Below are 19412 nucleotides of genomic sequence, written 5' to 3'. Positions count from 1 at the left end.
AATATGAAGAGAGCTGCTTTTTCCCTCCTGTTTTCTCTTAAATACTGACACGTAGATCTGAAAGCCCATGGGATGCTCAGGAGCTCTGACCTGGTCCAGTGTTTCAATTAAAAGTGTTCTGTTAACGCTTTTTAAAAAGTCACCAACATTTCTAAAGTCCCTGCAATATAGTAGTGACCCCTGAAGGAAATGCAGTCACACACTGGAAATGCGCTCAGCCAAACTGAGGTGTGTCTCGGCTCTACAAATTTTCGCTTATGTGAATTTTTCACACTGGACCTTGATCTAGAATAATTTCAGCTCCCCCATGACTTGATGATGCACGTGCATTGGAGTATGTGTTTTAACTTTTTAAATATTTTTGTTTTAATTCCAATTGTTCTGATATGTAACTCTGCCCCCCCGCAAGCGGGCCTCACTGTACTGGCATTTGACAACTTAATCCCACCCTTGAGTCCCATTCCTTCCCCTGCCTGAAGCCTTTCTCTGCTTGGCCTCATCTGAACCATGAAGGTCTGGCTGAAGTCGCAGTGCTGGGGACAGTCCCACTCTAAAACACGATTGTATTTTGTCCACTGTTGTTAGAATTCACAAGGAGAATGTTCTTCCCAGATGTAGAATGGTTGCACCAACTCACTGTCTCCGTTCAGATTTGTTTTTTTAAGGGAGCTCTAAGTTTGCCATTGAAATTCTTTATACCAGTAATCCATACACTGGTTGTTCAACTTATAGCAGCATGTTACAGATGACTGTTGGTTGTTGTTTTGGGTTTTTTTAAAAAGTGTTAATAATATTAACTCCTTTCATTTGAGTGCTGTAGTGTTAAATTAGTAGATGGACTTAGCAGTTTGGAGTGATTCATTTGGTATGAATTTCATTTGTTGTGTCTCTTTTGTGTGGAGTTTTAAAAATCCAGCAACCCTAAACTCTTCTGCATTTCACAATACTTGTGTGTTTTCAAAGAAAATAAAGCTGATAGTTAACAGGTTTTGAAAATCTTTTAAGAGTAACTTTACACTTACTTCATCAGACAGATGAAATATTTCTAATCTGAGGAAAATAATTACTGTTGGCATGTGTTTTGGTCCTAAGTGTCACTGAGTAAGCATAGGTTAAGGCATTATTATGAGAAACCACGTGTTGTAACTGGAAACTGAAAATTGAGCCGCAGGCAGGGAATCACCCCTTTTATAGGGTTCTAGTATTTCTCGAGAAAAACCACCTCTAAAGTAAACTGTCAGGTGAACCCGATGACAAGATCACGTTTGTACACCATTACTCCACTCCGAGAGAAGACTAGAACCCTGGATATAAGAGCTGCTTGGTGTCCAAATTATACTTGATTGTATCCAGGGATCAATACTTCTCTGCTCTGATAGGAGATTTCATTTATAACTTGAAATCAGTTTGGATATTCTCCAGGGTTTTAAACTAAGTCTTCAGTCGTAGACTCTTCAGAATCAGAACAAACTACTGCATCTAAGGCTAAGCATTAGCAAACGAGGGGAGGGTTTAAACTGGGGCCGCAGGTTAAAATGCAGCAGTATGCCTAGTGGATAAAGAAAACGTGAGGGAGATGACTAGTATTCAGCCATAATAAGGAATAAGATCTTGCCATTTGCAACAGCATGGCAGGACCTTGAGAGCGTTATGCCACGTGGAATGTCAGACCCAGAAAGACAAATACCATATGATCTCCCTTATATGCGGAATCCCAAACGGCCACAAGCACCCAAAATCCAGAGCTCGTAGGTAGGACGTTGACATTGATGTTGGCGCTTGCCCGAGTGCGGGGCGAATCTCCAGTTACAAAGCAGATAAGTACAAAGTACAGCGTGGGGACTATAGTTAATAAAACCGTAGTGCATATTTGAAAGTTGCAAAGAGAGTAGATATTAAAGTCACCACAAGAAAGGAAAACTTCTAAGGTGACAGGTGTTAACGCCTTCTTGTGATGATCATTGTACAACATATACAGATATCGAACCATCATGTTGTACGCCTGAAATTATACGGCATTAATTATACCACAATTTTAGAAAAAGAAAAAAAGAACGAGTGTCCTGGAGGCAGACGGCTGGCTTAGAGCCACGACTCAGCCCTTCACTCATCTCAGTACCTCTGGGCCTCAGCTTTCTTGGCCATAAAAAGAATTAATAGAACTGACTGTTTTTGTTTGTTCACATGGCTATTACAAATACCATCAACTGGGTGGCTTATAAACAATAGAAATTCATTTCGTACCGTTCTGGAGGCTGGAAAGTCCAAGATCGAGGCACTGGCAGATCCGGCGTCTGGTAAGGAGGGCCGGCTTCCGGGTTCAGGGATGGCGTCTTCTTGTTTTGTTCACGTGATGGAAGGGCGAGAGAGCTCGTTGAGGTCTCTTTTATAGGGTAACTAATCCCATTTCTGAGGGCTCCTCCCTCATGGCCTAATCACCTCCCAAACCACCTGAAAGCACTTAGGGCCTGCAGCTGGGAAAGGCTTAAAGACTGTCAGCCATCGCCTCATCATCACCAAGGGGGAAAAGGCATGGATGGGAAGAAAAGAAGTGCTGAGAAATAATACCCACCCTCTGACTCCTCCCAAGAAGAATCTGTCTAGAGGGGGGACGGCAGGGCCTCCTCCTGATGTGGAGGATTAGCAGGTACTCAGCTGCTTGCTCTAAGCGAGCTCACGTTATTTAAAATCGCTAAAGGGAAAGACAGGTAGCAGCAGTCTTTGACCTTCTAAAGAATATAAACACAACAGGGTGACATTTGGTTTACTTAATATGCCAGATCCACTCGACAAAAATAAAGATTATAATTAGGCCCTTGTGCTTCCTAATTTGAAATGTAGCTCATTGTGTCCTCAGGATCACAAAGGTATCCCCTCCATGGAAACTGAATATGTACCCAGATTCAAAATGGATTTACAACGTTATGTTTACTGCAAGTAAAATGTACCAATGATCATTTCGAAAGCAACGTATTCCTCCTTAAGGTGAAATTTTCAAAATTACATACTTTCTTAGATATACAGTATATTAAAGCAACATATCTCACTTCTCCAACCCCCCCAATAACAGAAATAACACATTTTATTGCTGCAATGGAGGGGAAGCCATAGTATCTTAAATAAAATTCTCTGCCATTTGTATATGTGGAAAACATCTAACTTCATGCTTCAGTACTCTACTCTCTTGCTTTGAAGAGAAAGCTGACGGCACTTTCTGCCAGGTTTTTAACACACACCACGTGGCAAGCATGCCACTGTTTTTGTGAAATCATAGCAGGTACTGGAAATTAAAGTTTCTAAGACAAGTTTCTTCTTGGGGAGCCTATATCGATTTGGGGGATGAGGCTTACATTTATAATTAGCTTTTACTTAATGCTTTAACAGATACATCGTCACATGTGACAGGGGCTGCAGAAACTATTCACGTTGAGTGGTATAACCTAGGAATTGTGAGAAGGGAGACGATTTCACAGTAACAGTGGAGTCCTGATGGATGATTAAAGGTTATCATTTTGGAGCTCTGTGCGGAATCGTCTTTTATACACATTGCTATTCCTTCTACATTTAGGATAAGTTAATGTGATGAGTTCCTGTGGCTCTTCAGTGGCTGGGTATGGAATAGTATCAGGATGCTTTTGGCTGCAAGGAAGAGAATCCCTGCTGGGACTCACCACCATAAGTGCAAGATTGGGCATGTGCCTGGTCGATTGCATCTCTCCCGATGACTTCCTTCCAAGCTCAATTTCAACCTCGTCTCAATGGGCTGATTTCTTTCATCATCATTAGATAGCTTCTAGTTGCTGTCTGAGCTTTCCGATCCTTATTTACGGCCAGTGGATATGAGGCGGGGTGGGAGGGGTAAGTCTCCCACAACCAATGGAAAATAAGTTTTCTCTTTAATCGATCTGGGCCAGTTTGGCATTAGGCCTGGGTCCTCACACCCCTCACCTTTTACATTCCCAGGAGAGGGCCTCGTGCTTAGATTAACCCAGACGAATCATTTGGAGAAAACTGCAGTGCCCAATAGAGAATTATATCACTAATTAATTTAAAAATCCCATCCTTAGTTGTCATTTCATTGAAGTATTTTTTCCTTCACTCTCTTAGGTTGGCATTTCAAATCTGGAGACGGTGGCTAGTGGAATGGAAGAAGAAAGTGTTGGGGTTCTTCATTTCTAGACTGATTCTCTGCATTGGCTAGGGGATTTGAACAATCACTTTAGGTCTATAAGCCTCACTTTCCATAGATTCTCTTGAAGGTTTCTTTCTGACCAGAATTCTAGGTTTTATGTGGCCTATTTCTCTCACATTCGATGGACTGGGTTATGCCATGTTTTATGCTGAAAATTTTTAAGCTCAGGGAAAATAATGTGGTTTGAAAACCTACTTCAAACTAGTTTTTACATAAAGTACATCAATGGATGCACTCTTTTTTTTTTAACATCTTTATCGGAGTATAATTGCTTTACAGTGGTGTGTTAGTTTCTGCTTTATAACAAAGTGAATCTGTTATACATATACATATATCCCCATATCTCTTCCCTCTTGCGTCTCCCTCCTTCCCACCCTCCCTATCCCACCCCTCCAGGCGGTCACAAAGCACCGAGCTGATCTCCCTGAGTGGATGCACTCTTAAAAGACTACATTTCAGATAATTCCTGGTTAACCAGTGCTTTCCTCTTCCTCTATAAAATGTGCTGGCTTAGAAACAACCCAAAAGTCCATCAACTGATGACTGGACAAACAAATTGTCGTCCATCCATACAATGGAATCTTATTCAGCCATAAAAAGGAATGAAACACCGATATATGCTACAATGTGGATGAATCTTGAAAACATTATGCTAAGCAATACAAAGGGCCAAATATGGTATGATTCCATGTATAGAAATGTCTAGAATAGGTAAATCTATAGAGGCAGAAAGTAGATTAGTGGTTGCCACAGTTGGGGTGAGAGAGGAACGGGGAGTGACTGCTAATGGGTGTAGGGTTTTCTTTCAGGGGTGATGAAAATGTTCTAAAATTGATGGTTGCACAACTCAACTCTGTGACTAGATTGGAAACCACTGAATTGTACACTTTAAGGGTGTGAAGTGTCTGGTATATACTTATAGCTCAATAAATCTGCTTGCAGAAAAGGAAAACAATGTGCTGGCCGGTCCCTACAGCTAACAGATGCCCCTCTGCTCCTAGTAGCCGAGCAGTCAGTCTACCAAGAGTCAGTAACTTAATTAAGCAAAACGAAAGACGATGCATAAACCAAGTCTGTACATACTAAGGAGTGATTAAGAAGGGTTTAAAGGAGAATCACTAAAAATACTGCCATGAAACTGGAAAGCACTGGGGAAATCCTGTAGACATCCAGAATAATTCTTTGCTCACCGCTTCGCAGTGGTTTCTACACTTTGCTGCAAATAAACTGGAAGCGGGATGTTAGACGATGGCTGTGGATGAGCTAAGAAGCGGGAGGTGGGCTGCTGGCCCTCCTGCACCCAGAGAAAGAAACAGCCTCGGCTCCACGCTGGAAGCTTAGCAAATGGTGTCCTTTTGTGCTTTCAGTTAAAACGTAAGGCAAACTCATTTTATGATTTCCTGTTTCATCTGACTTGAAAAAATATGTGACCACCTACAGGGGTGGGATAGGGAGGGTGGGAGGGAGGGAGACGCAAGAGGGAATAGACATGGGGATATATGTATATGTATAACTGATTCACTTTGTTATAAAGCAGAAACTAACACACCATTGTAAAGCAATTATACTCCAATAAAGATGTAAAAAAAAATGACTCGATACTGTTCAGACAAAGTATTGCATTAGGGCAGCATTTTGGGTCTTGCTGCCTTTCCCCACTCCACCTCTCCCCATTCCGTGGTTTCCCCAGCTAGATGCTCTTCAAAATTGTGTGTAGATCAGAATCCCCTGGAGGGCTTGTTAAAATGCAGATTGCCTACCGCCAGGGGTCCTGATTCAGTAGGTCCCATGAGAATTGGCACTCCGAGAGCGAGCGTGCCCAGGAGACGCTGACGCTGCTGGCCCTGGGGCCAGGGTTCCAGCTGCTGACCCTGGGGCCAGGGTTCGAGCTTCCCGTTCCTCCTGCATCCTTCAAATCCTCTGCCCTTCCACACGCCCCATCTTTGCGATGCATTTACAACTGCCATGTATTTACACAGCCGTGGGTCAAAGTTCCAAGTAGGAAATGTGAAAGCAAATGTTACGTGCAAGTGCCACTTGTCCAACGTTGCTTATTCCCAAGTCGTCCTTGAAGTTCTCCCACTCCCCTCAGTTCTAAATGTTGCAGAATTCCACCTTTGTCTTGTTTTAATAACGAAAACCTTTCCTTTGAAAGTTCATCTCACATCGCTTTGGTAGGTGACGATGGGGGCTGGGGAAGGTGACAATGGGGTGAAGACAGTGCCCACCCAACGGGGACACAGAAAACCCCTCTGATACTGGGTACTTCTTCTGTGTGAATCGTGGTCTCAAAAGGCAAATGCTTTCCTGGTGGCCGCTCCCCTGAGCTGCAGAGGTGTTCTGGGTTGTCTCTGCTGATTGAGTTTTCTTCACCATACTCGCTTGCAAGGGCGTAACGAAGTGCCACAAACAGGGTGGTTTGAACACCAGAAATGTATTCCCTCCCAGTTCTGGAAGCTACGAGTAAGATCAAGATGTTGACAGAGCTGTGCCCCCTCCGAAGGTGCTAGAAGGTCTGTTCTGGGCCTCTCTCCCAGGTTCTGGCAGTTCTTGGCTTGTGACAGCAGAACTCCAGTCTTCACAAGGCGTTCTCCCTGGGTATGCGTCTGTCTCTGCGTCCAAACTTCCCCCTTTTTATTAGGGCAACAGTCTTGCTAGATTAGGGCCCACCCTAATGACCTCATCTTAAGTTGATCGTCTGCAAAGACCCTCTTTCCAAATAAGGTCACTCACAGGTACTGGGGGTTAGGACTTCAGCACCTTTTTGGTGGTGGACACAATTCAACGCGTAACATTCATGTTTGCAGAATGGCTGTGAAAAACCTCACCAGTGCCAGGCCAGCTTGTCCCTCTGGCGTCTGCGCTCTGTCACTGCTGAATTGCTTCTTTGCACACTTTGCTCGGCAGTGACACTGCAAACCAGAACTGCCCTTGGTCCCTAGCAAGTCTTTGCCCTTCTGCCAAGCTCAGCTGCGCTCACGGCCACAATGGCATCCGCCCCTCCAGATGGGATAAGCAGCTGATGGCGGCCAGCTCACCTCCTACGAAGCAACAGGAAGGAAAACCAACCAGGCGGCTCATCTGCCCTCAGGTGCCCCTCATGACTGAGTTTCCCAAGCAGATTCTGGACCCAGATCCTTGGTCTTTGACCAAGTAAAGTGATTTTACTTTAAGAAGACTCTGACCACTGAGTTGCCATGTTTCTTTCCTGCATGAATAAGCGTGTTTCTAATTCCTTCTCTAATTCATTTTACCCTTGTGGAGAAGAACACTCAGAATCCCAGACTTGGCATAAAGACGGTTTTAAGCTGAAGACATTTGAGATTCAACAGATGCAGAAAAAAGCCTTCCTGAGCTTCCCTTATCTGACTAAAAGCAACTTCTGGGAAATGACGCTACCATAAATCCCCTCTCTGGGGGAGTTTTATGGTCCTGATGGAGACAGAAAGACTGATCTTACCTGTATAGACAACCATTATCAAAAACTTTCTTATCTGTCTGCTCTCCTAAAAACCCGTTTGTTTTTCTTAAATAAACCTATTTGTTTTTCCCTTAGAAGCTGTTTCTCCCCACTCCCTGTTCCCTGCTAGGTTACGTCTGTAAACCTTTAACTATTTAAGGACCCAGATAATTCTTCTGTTGGTTCCTGTATGCATATGAAATAAACCCTTTTCTCCTGTTAAAGCGTCTTTTGTTTAACTGGTGATTAAACACCTACACCCTCTAAGCAAACGTGGGCATCTTGTTTGTAAGGAAACAAGAAACAGCTTTGCTCCCCCTAGTGGACAACGGGAGGTTCGGTCCAAACAGCAGGTCTGCACACTTGGATGGCCCGCCACCAAATCCTGGTCCTGCTACCTTCCAGCTATGCGACCTTGGGCAACCCATTTGAGTCTTTTGTGCCCCCTGGAAAATGAGAACAGTCATGGTTCCAGTCTACCGCTTGTGGGGGATGAAATGAGTTAATGTGAGTGAAACTTAGACCGAGCAGGTGTCGTCAATAAACGTTAGCTCATCGTACCTGCATTTCGCAGCCGAGGGCCCCAATTTATTTTTTCTAAAGTGATCTCACATGGGACACCAATTATACTGCCAGTTGTTGAATACGTGTTGTATGGCTGCCGCAACTCTAGGTATTTTCTCACTTAACCTTCAGAACAATCCTGGGAGTTGCGTGTTATTATGCTTCGACTACTCTGAGGAAATGGAGAATTAGCCACTTAAAGTAACTGGTACCCAGCTAATGAATGATAAAGCCGGTAGTCAAGCTGTGTTCTCTCTGACCCTGAAGCCCACACTTTGAAACGTCACTGTTTCTTCAATCATCAAATACTTATTGAGCGCCAGCCAGGAACCATGGAAATACACACCTGCTTCTCACGTTTACTATTAACGTTTAAATCTTAGGAGTGAAAAGGTGATGCATCACAGGCCACCCGCCCGCCCACAGTGTCTCCGTGCTTGCCATCAGCTTCTCCCCAGGCTGTCTCCTCCTTTCTCTAAAAACCTTTTTATCTGGAAAATAAAGTCCTACCTTCGTACTTGCCAGACGGTGGGCGGCCTTGTACTTTTTCTCCACTGCGTGGTAAACTGCTCGATCGTATTTATACACATACGTTCAGCCAACATTTATCAAACACCAACTCTATGTCCGGTCTCTGCCAAGTCCTGAGGACGTAGTCCCCAGCGTCACGGACAGAGTGGGAATGACCTACAGATAAAAATGTACGGCCGTACCCATAATGCACGGCGACGCTTGTTAACATGGCCACCTGCGCCAAATGCCGGAGTAAGCGGCGATTCAGCGTGTTTGTGGGAGGGGAGGAGTCAAGCTAGTTTTACAAGAAAATTAGCATTTGACTGAATAGGAAAAACAAGGAAGAGCATTCGAGGCCCTTGGGACAGAGGCAGGAAAGCGTGTCCTGTCCGTGGGAATGGGGAGTTTTCTGCACGTGGCCAGAGTATACGGGGAGAGATGAGATGCAGACGGCAGATCGAGACCAGATTGTGGAGCGTCTTGACGTCATCACCAAGGATGTGGACCTTGTCCTGTAGGCCAGAGGGAAAAGCTGGCCCCGATGTTTTTTAAGCAGGGACAAGCCTACGACAAAATGAGTCAACAAGCCTGGGATCCCAGGGAGGCTGCAGGTGAGACTCCCTGGACGGAGAGGTGGGTAGGGGCTGGAGACCACGTGGCTCCACGTGGAAGTCGAGGCTGCAGTCGGTCGTTCAGGGCTGTTGAGGCACCGTGGGGCGTTCGGTGTAGATGTCAAGCAGGCTGTTGGGGACCTAGTGGCTAGCAAGGCTGCAGACCAGGGTGGCCACACTTAGCAAATAGATGCTCAGTTCAACTGGAATGTCAGATAAACAGCAAATCCTTTTGCAATATTTGTGTGTCCCATGCAATATCTGGGACAACGAATCTTTTAAAAGTGTAAGTATATCCCAAATGGTACCCGAGATACACTAAATTAAGATTAGTCATTTACCTGACATTCCAGTTGAACTGGGCTTCCTGTATCTTATCCGGCGACCCTACCTGAGAGGTACCAAGGTGGCGCACTCTGGATCCTGGCCCCTTTCCCTACCATGCCAGGATGTGGAGCTTTTATTACTAAACCTGGGATGGCCCAGGCAGACTGGGATGAGTCTGAGTTGCTCACTCAAGTCTGAACAGATGTTGCTCAAATTGAATTGAGAGAATTTTCCGACCCTTCTGAAACCTGCGGGGGCCTTCGGCTGGGGCTGGTGCTCTGTGCACCGTGAGGAACCGCAGACCACGCCAGGCCAGGGGTCCGCACCCCAGAGACCACTGTCTGCAGCTCCACGTCTTCACGACGTCATCCGCCGCCTTGACCGTGCCAATGAATTCCTACCTTCATTGGAACTTTCCTGTGGTTTGGATTTTCTTCTCGAGAAGAATATTTGCTACTGATTTAGTCCTGTTTTAAAATTCTGTCCGGTCGAGATGTTGTCCTGTTTTCATCTCTGTGTGACTCTTCCTCAGTCATTTCCTTTCTTCTCAGTTCGCTGGAGTCCGCCTCCTGCAGTTTGCTTATCAGAGAGACATACACCACAGGCCTGGACCCGGTCCTGGCATCTCCTTAGATTTAATCCCAATGCTGTTTCTCTGCCAAGCAGATGTGTATTAAAATGTGCATAAGAAAAGCAGCAAGCTGGGCTTTTTTAGAAATTTCTTCAATTTGCACGAACTCCATTGGTAGATTTTTTTTTTTCTATAAAAACCCACAACAAACGTATGTTAATAGCTTCTTAGATCAAGACAGATTCCTATTTGGCCATTTCTGCCATCATTCTGCCCCACTGGCAGAGACACAAAAACGGTGATTGAGTATTCAAAGATGCAGAGACATCTGTGGCACGTTGGAGCTTTTTTCTTTTCTTTTTTTCTTTTGCGGTACGCGGGCCTCTCACTGCTGTGGCCTCTCCCGTTGCGGAGCACAGGCTCCGGACGCGCAGGCTCAGCGGCCATGGCTCACGGGCCCAGCCGCTCCGCGGCATGTGGGATCCTCCCGGACCGGGGCACGAACCCGTGTCCCCTGCATCGGCAGGTGGACTCTCAACCACTGCGCTACCAGGGAAGCCCCTGGAGCTTTTTTCTTGATTGTAGGATCTCTTTGCTCCCAGGAATGAGTGACTTCAACAGCCTGTTAAATGGTTCTGTCCAAATTGAAAGAGTTTGGTTTTTTTTTGTCTTGTCAGGTATTATAACGTTTACAAGGTGTTAGAAATGACTCCGATTTCGACTCAGGTCTTTGGGGCTTGTGTGTGTGTTTTAAAACAGCTTATTTTCAGGCACAGAAGACAAACGTATGGACACCAAGGGGGGAAAGGGGGGTGGGTGGGATGAATTGGGAGATTGGGATCGACATATATACACTATTGATACTATGTATAAAATAGATAACTAAGGAGAACCTACTGTACAGCTCAGGGAATTCTACTCAGTGCTCTGTGGTGACTTAAACGGGGAGGAAATCCAAGAAAAGGGGATATACGTATATGTATAGCTGATTCACTTTGCTGTATGGTAGAAACTAACAACATTGTAAAGCAATTATACTCCAATAAAAATTAATTTTAAGAAACAGCTTACTTTCAATGTGATAAAGGCATCTGAGAAACAAGCTTTCACTCGCTAAGCTAAAGTTAGGGCCACTGGGCTTAAACCATCTAAAGAGAAAGGGAGAGTGAATATTGTTCATTACATGTACGTACATGGGCATAAACAGGCACAGCACACACACACACACACACACACACACCACAATTTAATTATATAAAAAATATTTCGAGCCATGTTTTCTGGACTATTCTTGATCTATTAATAGATAGACATACTTTACCTTTTGTGACACAGACGTCAGCCTCAGGGCCATCTGACCTGGCAGTTTTCGAAACAGGACTATTAGGGCAAGAACCTGGTCGGGGGGGGGGTCCCATATATCAGGCAGTTGAGTCCAGAAAGGAGACAGAGAACTGGGCAGACTGGTGTCAAATTCAAAGCCAAGAAAACACAGAGTCAGCGGGAGGAGAAAGAGAAGAGGTGGCACAGGAGAGCAACCTGTGGTCCACAGTCAGACAGCGTTTGCTCTGGGTCTTGTTGGCAACTTTGGGCTGCGTGTGGGCAGCCAGGAGGAACCAGAGGCCGGCAGGCGAATCCCTCCCGAGTTCCTGCCAGTGGCAGAAGTGCTGGACCCAGTGACAGAGCTTGAAGATATCCTTATCATTCCCCCGATAAGAGGCATCAGATAGCATTTTTAGACTTCATTATTTCAGCCCGGAAGCAAAAGGAGCATCTAAGGCCTATAGTGCAGATGTAATTTACAAGGATTGTGTTGGGCAACACCTGTCCAGCAGGTGGGAAACCTGAGTTCCCATCCTGGAGCAAACCACTTCCTCATCGACAATTGAGTTTCAAATGAGTGACAATCAGCCTTCACTTGCTTCAGTGTCAACGGGTTACGTCCCCAAGCCACCTGATATTTTTTACTAGCTCTTTAGCTGTGTATGTATAGTACTGCCAGTATTTATTACACTTGGACTTGGGGATAGGGAAGTGTACGTTTGGAATGGGGTGCGAGTTCATTCACTAGATTTAATGCCAGGGAACGAAGGCTTTGCTTAACTTTTTATTCATTATGGCACAAGTAAGAAATTTAGGAAACACCACTGAAAATGTCATCGCCAATATGAAAATTAAGAGTAGCATGTTTTATATTAAAAAAACCATCTTTTTCTATAATACACATTCCCTTATGAAGTGAAAAAAAATTTTCATAAAATACTGAAGCGAATTGCCACCTGCTGGCCAAAAATTGTTTTGCAGCTGAAAAACTTCAAATTTACTACCGCACTGTGGTAGGAACACTTTACACTACACATAAAATTACCAAAGAAAACATTTCCTCAGCCTTTGGCACAATGTAAATACAGAGCTTAATCTTTTTCCAAATATGACTTACTTCACAAAGCACTGCATATAATTTGGTTAATACTGATTATGGGGCAAAAGGAAAAACCATGTTCTGTAACTTGAATACTCTCTTTTGACCCTCAAACACTTTATAGTTGGATTCCAGTTTGCAGTTTTGAAAAATACATAAAAATCGTACATTATAAATATATATTATATATGGTCTATATAAAATTGAATTTGACCTAAAATGGGAAGGACAACTTCTTAATTATTCTTTCTTTGTCAGGCACGGCCTTTCTCTCTGAATTCTTTCTGAACAGATTCTAAAACTATATTCCATAATGTACCAAATTTAATATTTTCCCTAAAACATATTCAATATGAAAAGGCATTCAGTGACTGTATTTTTCGTATCTCACTACTAGAGAAAAATATGGCTTCTCATATTCTGTTTTATTTTGTTTTGTTAGTGTTTCCCTCAGGCATCGAAGGAAGGGCTGTCCCCAGTTAACAAGCTATGGCCAAAGCACAGAAACCTGCTTGTGCGTATTCTAGAACACTCTATAGAATCTCATTACTTAGAATAAGTGATTTAAAAATGTGTTCCTTCTGTTTTCTGTGAATATAACATATAGGATTATCATACATAATCTGTTACAGAATATACAAGAGTCAAAACTGAAGACACATAAATACAATTAAGCTATACCAAAGCAAGAGTTGTATCTTATACAGAGCCAATGTGAATAGCTTTTAGATTGGGTATTAGCATCCACTTCTGGTTTTGTTTTTTCTGAAGGCTGGCTATGCAATAGAATCTTATTATAAATGGCCAGGGTCCTAGTGCTCTATATCTTTAAGTGAACTGACTTTTCTCGTGTTATTTTTTTTTTTAAAGTGTAAAAGAAGAAAAACAAGTAAGTGCCCAATTGTCCAACACCCACTTTTTCCCCTACTGAGTGGAAGAAGGCTGTTTGGGACGTGAGGGCTGAGCATGGAGGGCTCATCTCATACCAGCGTTTCCGGGAGGGCATCGGGGTTGTCGGTGGATAAGAGCTCCCAGATCTGCCACCGCTCCCTCTGCCAGTCGAGCCAGCTGGGTTCCCCCAAGGTCTTACTGTTCCGATCGCTGGCGGGACTGGGGTAGGCGCTGCTCGCTTTCTGCTGGGCGGCCTGACGCTCTCGCTCGGCTCTTTGGATTCCCTCTTCCAAAGCTGTTCCCGAGCCTCCTTCTGGCCTCTGAGGCCTCCACAGCGGCGGCTCCGCGGGCTGCTGGGCCGATGCTAGGGCCTGCTTCCCTGGACCAGGATATGGAGGAGGAGGCCTCTTGTCGCGCCTCGCACCCTCTGCAGGTCTCTGGTGCAGAGGCTTGGCTCTCCTCTGCAGCCAGGCCGCCTCCGGCTCGCGCTCCGCGAGGTCTTCGGTCCAGCACGGCTCCGGCCTTGGCCTTGGCGCGCGCCTCCCGCCCCCGCCGCCCTTGATGGGGGGCGTGCTGCAGACGCGGGCCACGGGGGCGTGCGCCCTGCACTCGGCGATGGTGCTCGTGGTCTGAGTCCTGCCACTGACCTGCGCACTGCTGTCCAGTTCCATGGGGCTCCCCTGCCACCGGGGCGAATTTGGGGACAGGTTCCCTTGCGAAAGAGAACACGGCCCCGGTCGGAGGGAGCTGCTTTCAAAAATGTCTCCGTAGGAACCTGGGAGCCGGAGAGAAGGACGAGAAATGGAATTGGTTTGTAGAACCCCTGTCGGGATGCCCTGTTATCTCCTTCCTACTGCCAATTTCAAAAACTGAAGAAGCGCCGACACGCTTAGTTGTTGTTGCCTAAAGTAAAAGACCTCCTAGTAAGAGACATGTGCAGTGCTTTTTGATTACTGGCACAATTCGTGAAGCAGCTCCAACGACAGATGCCTGGACTCCGACAGGTTAGCTGTCAAATGCAACCGGATAGTCCTTGGCCCTAAGTTATGTTTTAGGAAAGCCCCCTTCTGCGTGGTTATGAAAACTTTTCTGAACCTAGAAGGTGAAAGGAACATTCCCTTCCTGTTCAGTGCAACTTGCAATCCAGAGGAGACACAAATGTTTCCATGTTTCTATTGTGTCAATTAAAGCTGTAGGAATAATGAAATGAATCAAAAGTGCCTCATTTGGTGCCAGAAGATAATGAAGACAGCAGCCGCTGTGTACGTTCCACCACCTCCACTGTGGGAGAGACCGGCTCGTTGTTCACCAAATCGTCCCCTTTCCCTACTGGATGACATTTCCCAGCCTCCGTTGCAGTTAGGAGGGCCACATAAATGAGGTCTGGCTAACACATGTGCAGAGGTGTGATGTGAGCCATTTCTAGGCCTGGTCTAATAAAAAACTGAACAAACAAACAAACAAAAACCCAAATGCACTCCTAGTCTTTCCTGCTTGCTCCCTTCCTTTAACTTCTAGCCCAGGATGGAAAAACCACGGAAGACTCCAGCCTCTGAGGATGGGGGAGCCACTGGCTAGATGGAACTTGAGCCCCTGAATGACTCTGTGGAACAGAGCACTCCCACCCTTAATCGTCCTGCACAATCCACAGTGGACTGGGCGGTGAGGGAGAAATCAACCTGTGAGAGGTTAAGCCACTGACATTTAGGGGGTGTTTCTTACAGCAGTTAGCCTTCCCTAACTGATACAACTTTCCTCAGGAAATTGAAAGGAGAGCAAAACAGTGCATTTCACAAGCAAACGAGGGGTTCCTGGGGCCTATGTCCCCAGGCTGCCTTTTTCCTATGGATTTGCCCTGTCCTCTCATTTCTTTTTAGCAGGCAGGGAAAGAGAGCAGATCATTTTGGGGAGAGAGGGGCATATGAGCATTTATACAGGGACAGATCAGAGTTGGAACAGCGAAGGAAAACAGAGGAGAATATCGTGGAATACTTTATCCTTGGGGGGAAAGGCAGTAAAGCACTTCATGGGATACAATGAGATGTAGTTAGATAATGGATCAGTACTCAAACTGGATTAGAGGCCATTAAATTAAAAATGTACCACGCTTTAAAACTGTAATATGGGAGGTGTTACAAAACAATGAGAAAGGGAACATATACACACATGTACACACACATATACATACATACACACACATTTGGGAGAAACAATAAAACAAAACAATTTACACACTTCATGCAATATATTAACATGTATTCCAGATGGGTTAAAGAATTAAGGGTTAAAATAATGGAACACTATGAAAGGGAAAAGTGCATAGATGACTGACTCTCCAATGCTTAAGTAAAAGTAAAGATTAATTTTGTGAAATAATTCACAACAAGAGAGAGTGATAGACTTACTTATGTAAAACATTGAAAAAATTTCAGATATCCAAAAAGGGGAAAAAACTGCAAGGGATAATAATATCAGTGGCAAACAAAGGGGACAAAGGGTTAACGTCTTTATGATAGGAAGAGTTTGTAAGAAGCAATTTTAAAAACACTAGCATACACAAATAGCCAATGACATAACTGATAATCAGTGGGGGAAATTCAGCTGATCAACAGAAAAATGAAAAAATACTGGTGAGAAAGAAAGGCAAATGAAAATAATACAATTTTGCTCTTTAAGGAAGCCAAAATGCAAACGCAGTGATGTGCAATACGAATGAGGTTCAAGTGACACGGACAGTACAGTGAAATGGCACTGCCACCTACAGCTTATGGGGCATAAGACAACGCATCTTCTGTGGAATGTGAAGTGACCGTACCTCTGAATTCTTGAAAAGGTTCATCATTTTTGACCCACTTTCCTATTCTGTTTTTTTGTTTGTTTTGTTTTTGTTTTTGCTGCACCACGCGGCTTGCAGGATCTTAGTTTCCCAACCAGGGATTGAACCCAGGCCCTCAGCAGTGGAAGCTTGCAGTCCTAACCACTGGACCACCAGGGGAGTCCCCCACTTTACTATTCTGGATTTGTAACTGGCTTTCTGAAATTTTGTGAATTTGTTAATAACTTAAAATACCAAAAAAAAAAAAAGTTACACAAAAGAGGTCCCTGACATCATAACTTATCACAACATCAATAAAAAATGGAAACAACTCATTGTCCCAGCATTGGGCTCTAAACTACGAATATGCATCTGGCATACTACATGGCTCTCAACAATAATAATGGAAAATAACTGGAGAATGGACGGTAAACAAATCACATAAAGGTACACAGAGAGAATGACTGTAACTATTTTTAAAAACTCTTGCAAATGAAACGAAATAAAGTCAAAGACTGATGTACTTTGGTGGAAAGGATAAGTATAGCTTTATCCCTTTTTTCTCTGTTTCCAGCATTTTCCAAACAATATTACGATGATAGTAAGGTGAAAATGAAAGGAAATTAACTTAAAAAGTAAATGAAATACCAGTTTTAAAAAATTATCCTTTACCTGTCATTCCTGGGTCTTTGGATCCACTTTTTAATGTTGAATGCCAAGTTCCCCAGATATTGAAAGCCTCCTCTGCCACATCTAGGAAGAAGTGTATAAAAAAGGTATGTAACTCACAATCAAACCGAAGAGCAAAACATCAATAAACAAATATGTTTATAACATCTCTTTTGCTCAAAGTACTATATTCGAGATTGTGATGGATACAAGGCAGAATACGATGCAGACCTGCCTTTTAAGACGCTTATTCCATTTGAGGTTTACAAAAAGGCTCTTTCTCTGTGATGGCTGTGGTAGACAGAATAAGGACTCCCACAAAGATGTCCGTGTCATGATCCCCAGAACCTGTAAAGATGTTATATTCAAAAGGGACTCTGCAGGTGTGCTTAAATTATGGATTTTAAGATGAGGAGATGATCCTGGATTATCCGTGCGAGCCCGATGTAATCACAAGGGTCTTTATAAGAGGGAGGCAAGATAGAAGATGCTACGTTGCTGGCTTTAAAGATGGAGGAAGGGGCCAGGAACCAAAGAATGCAGGCAGCCTCTGGAAGCTGGAAAAGGCAAGGAAACAGATTGTTCCCTAGAGTCTCCGGAAGGAACACAGCCCTGTGGACCCATTTTAGATTTCTGATGTCCAGAACTGTATGATAATAAATTTGTGTGTTGTTTTAAACCACTAAGTTTGTGGTCTTTTGTTACGGCAGCAATAGGAAACGAGTAGAATTGTGACGGGTGGCAACAGCTCTGACCGCATTAACATACAGACAGAGGAATAGTTATAGTTTCTTTATCTGGCAGCAACAGAGTCAGTCCTGCACGTAGTTATTCATACATCCCCTTAGTCTGTCTGTAAATATTTACAGCCTAAGGCACTATCTTAGGTGTTTTCACCGTCTCATTTAATCCTCACTACAATTCTGATAATAATGATATTTCTAGAAGCAAACGTCTACTGGATGCTTCCCTGTGTTCCGCAGTTCATACGCATTCTCTCATTTGATCCTGAAGAGATGACCCTGAGTCCATTTTACAGATGAGGCAAGTACTTTCGCATTTTAAAAATAAATTTTATGCCTGATGGGAACATGGGTTACTGTTTTCATTGTAAATTTAGAAAACATTTTGACACGAATATTTGTAAAATTAAAAAAACTGCTGTGATTAGAAACACCAAAAAAAAAAAAAAAAGCCCTTTCAGAGTGGCTCTTCGGATTAAACTATGAATTTGAGATAAAATAGTAAGAATTTGTACCGTGTCTTCCAATTATTACTTTAAAAGTGTCCTGTTGAGTCCTGACCCTGAGGAATTACTCTGTGGAGGGAGAGAACAGAACCAAACATTCGGTGGTCAAATGAATTTGAGAAAAGCTGCAACCCATACCCTCCCTCCCATTGTGGAAATCCATGGTGCCCACTAGCACTTTAAAGAGTTTGAGAACTTGTACAGTAGAGAGACCGTTAGCTTGGTTAACCCAATATCTCCCAAATGTATTTGACCATGGAAACCTTATTCTGCCTAAAAACGTCATCTCCCATGGAGACCTCTTTGGAACATGCCAGCTTGTTATATAGTAAGTTCAGCTTGTTCCTTTTATAAAAGTTAACAGCAATGGTTCGGTGACATCTTAGCCTAACAAATATGCACCCCAACCCACAGGCCAGGACACATAAGGTTCCTCGGATGCTGGAGCAGAAAAGTCAGCTGGGAATGTCAGGGGCTGCCAGAGCTTGAGACTGCTTCCCAGCTAGCTGGGTCTGCAGGGACTCAGACTCAGAGTCGGTGTTTGGCAGGTCCTCAGTAAATGCTCATTGAATTAGAGAAACGTGAAATGGTGAAGGGATGGAGAGGAGGTCCAAAGCACCCACATCAGGCCACATGCAATCAAAGTCACTGGTGGAGTTACCTTTCCCAAGCCTTGGTCCAGGAGAACTCTCCCTCGACTTCGAAGATGGCAAGTGGCCCACCCGCACATACTGCTCTGGCCCTTTGTAAAGCTTCTCTGAGCCCCCCGGGGCCACGTCCTCTTGCATAGCCAGCAGGGAGCGCTCGGACAGCACTGGGGAGTTGTTGTCATAAGGGGAGAGGTCTCCGCTGGAGGCCTTGTTGGAATCTGTGGACGAATGCCTTCCTCCCATGGAAAAGGAAACTTCCGACCTCAGCATGTCAGGGCTTCTGGCACAAGGAGACAATTACAGGTGCGTGAGTGTGTTAACAATGAGCGACCAGATTCAAACAATCCGACGGTTTCACACAGGACAGGAGGAGAATGCATGGACACGGGCTGAAACAAAAAGAGCTTCTGAGCAAGGTTCCAAGACTCCTGTGTCAATAAGGTGAAAGCGTTTCTATGAAGTGGCCAGCAGATGGCAG

At 44.3% G+C, this 19412-nt stretch overlaps 1 protein-coding gene across 5 annotated transcripts in view; it reads right to left on the bottom strand.

Annotated features, from left to right (window-relative positions):
* Window positions 1–12339: 12339 nt before the first annotated feature.
* The window catches only part of ARHGAP6 (Rho GTPase activating protein 6), a 489643-nt gene continuing 482570 nt past the window's right edge, over window positions 12340–19412 (bottom strand). For all 5 annotated transcript variants that reach the window (XM_029240473.1, XM_029240475.1, XM_029240474.1 and 2 more), the window contains 3 exons: window positions 18946–19214; window positions 17039–17119; window positions 12340–14326 (listed from right to left, as the gene is read on the bottom strand). In XM_029240473.1, coding sequence (XP_029096306.1) covers window positions 13641–14326; window positions 17039–17119; window positions 18946–19214 — 1036 coding nt within the window. In that variant the 3' untranslated portion in view covers window positions 12340–13640. The remainder of the gene's footprint in view (window positions 14327–17038; window positions 17120–18945; window positions 19215–19412) is intronic.

Source organism: Monodon monoceros, unplaced genomic scaffold (assembly GCF_005190385.1).
Source record: "Monodon monoceros isolate NGI ecotype Baffin Bay Population unplaced genomic scaffold, NGI_Narwhal_1 Super_Scaffold_22, whole genome shotgun sequence".
Lineage (NCBI taxonomy): Eukaryota > Metazoa > Chordata > Mammalia > Artiodactyla > Monodontidae > Monodon > Monodon monoceros.
This window is presented reverse-complemented; position numbering and strand designations above follow the sequence as displayed.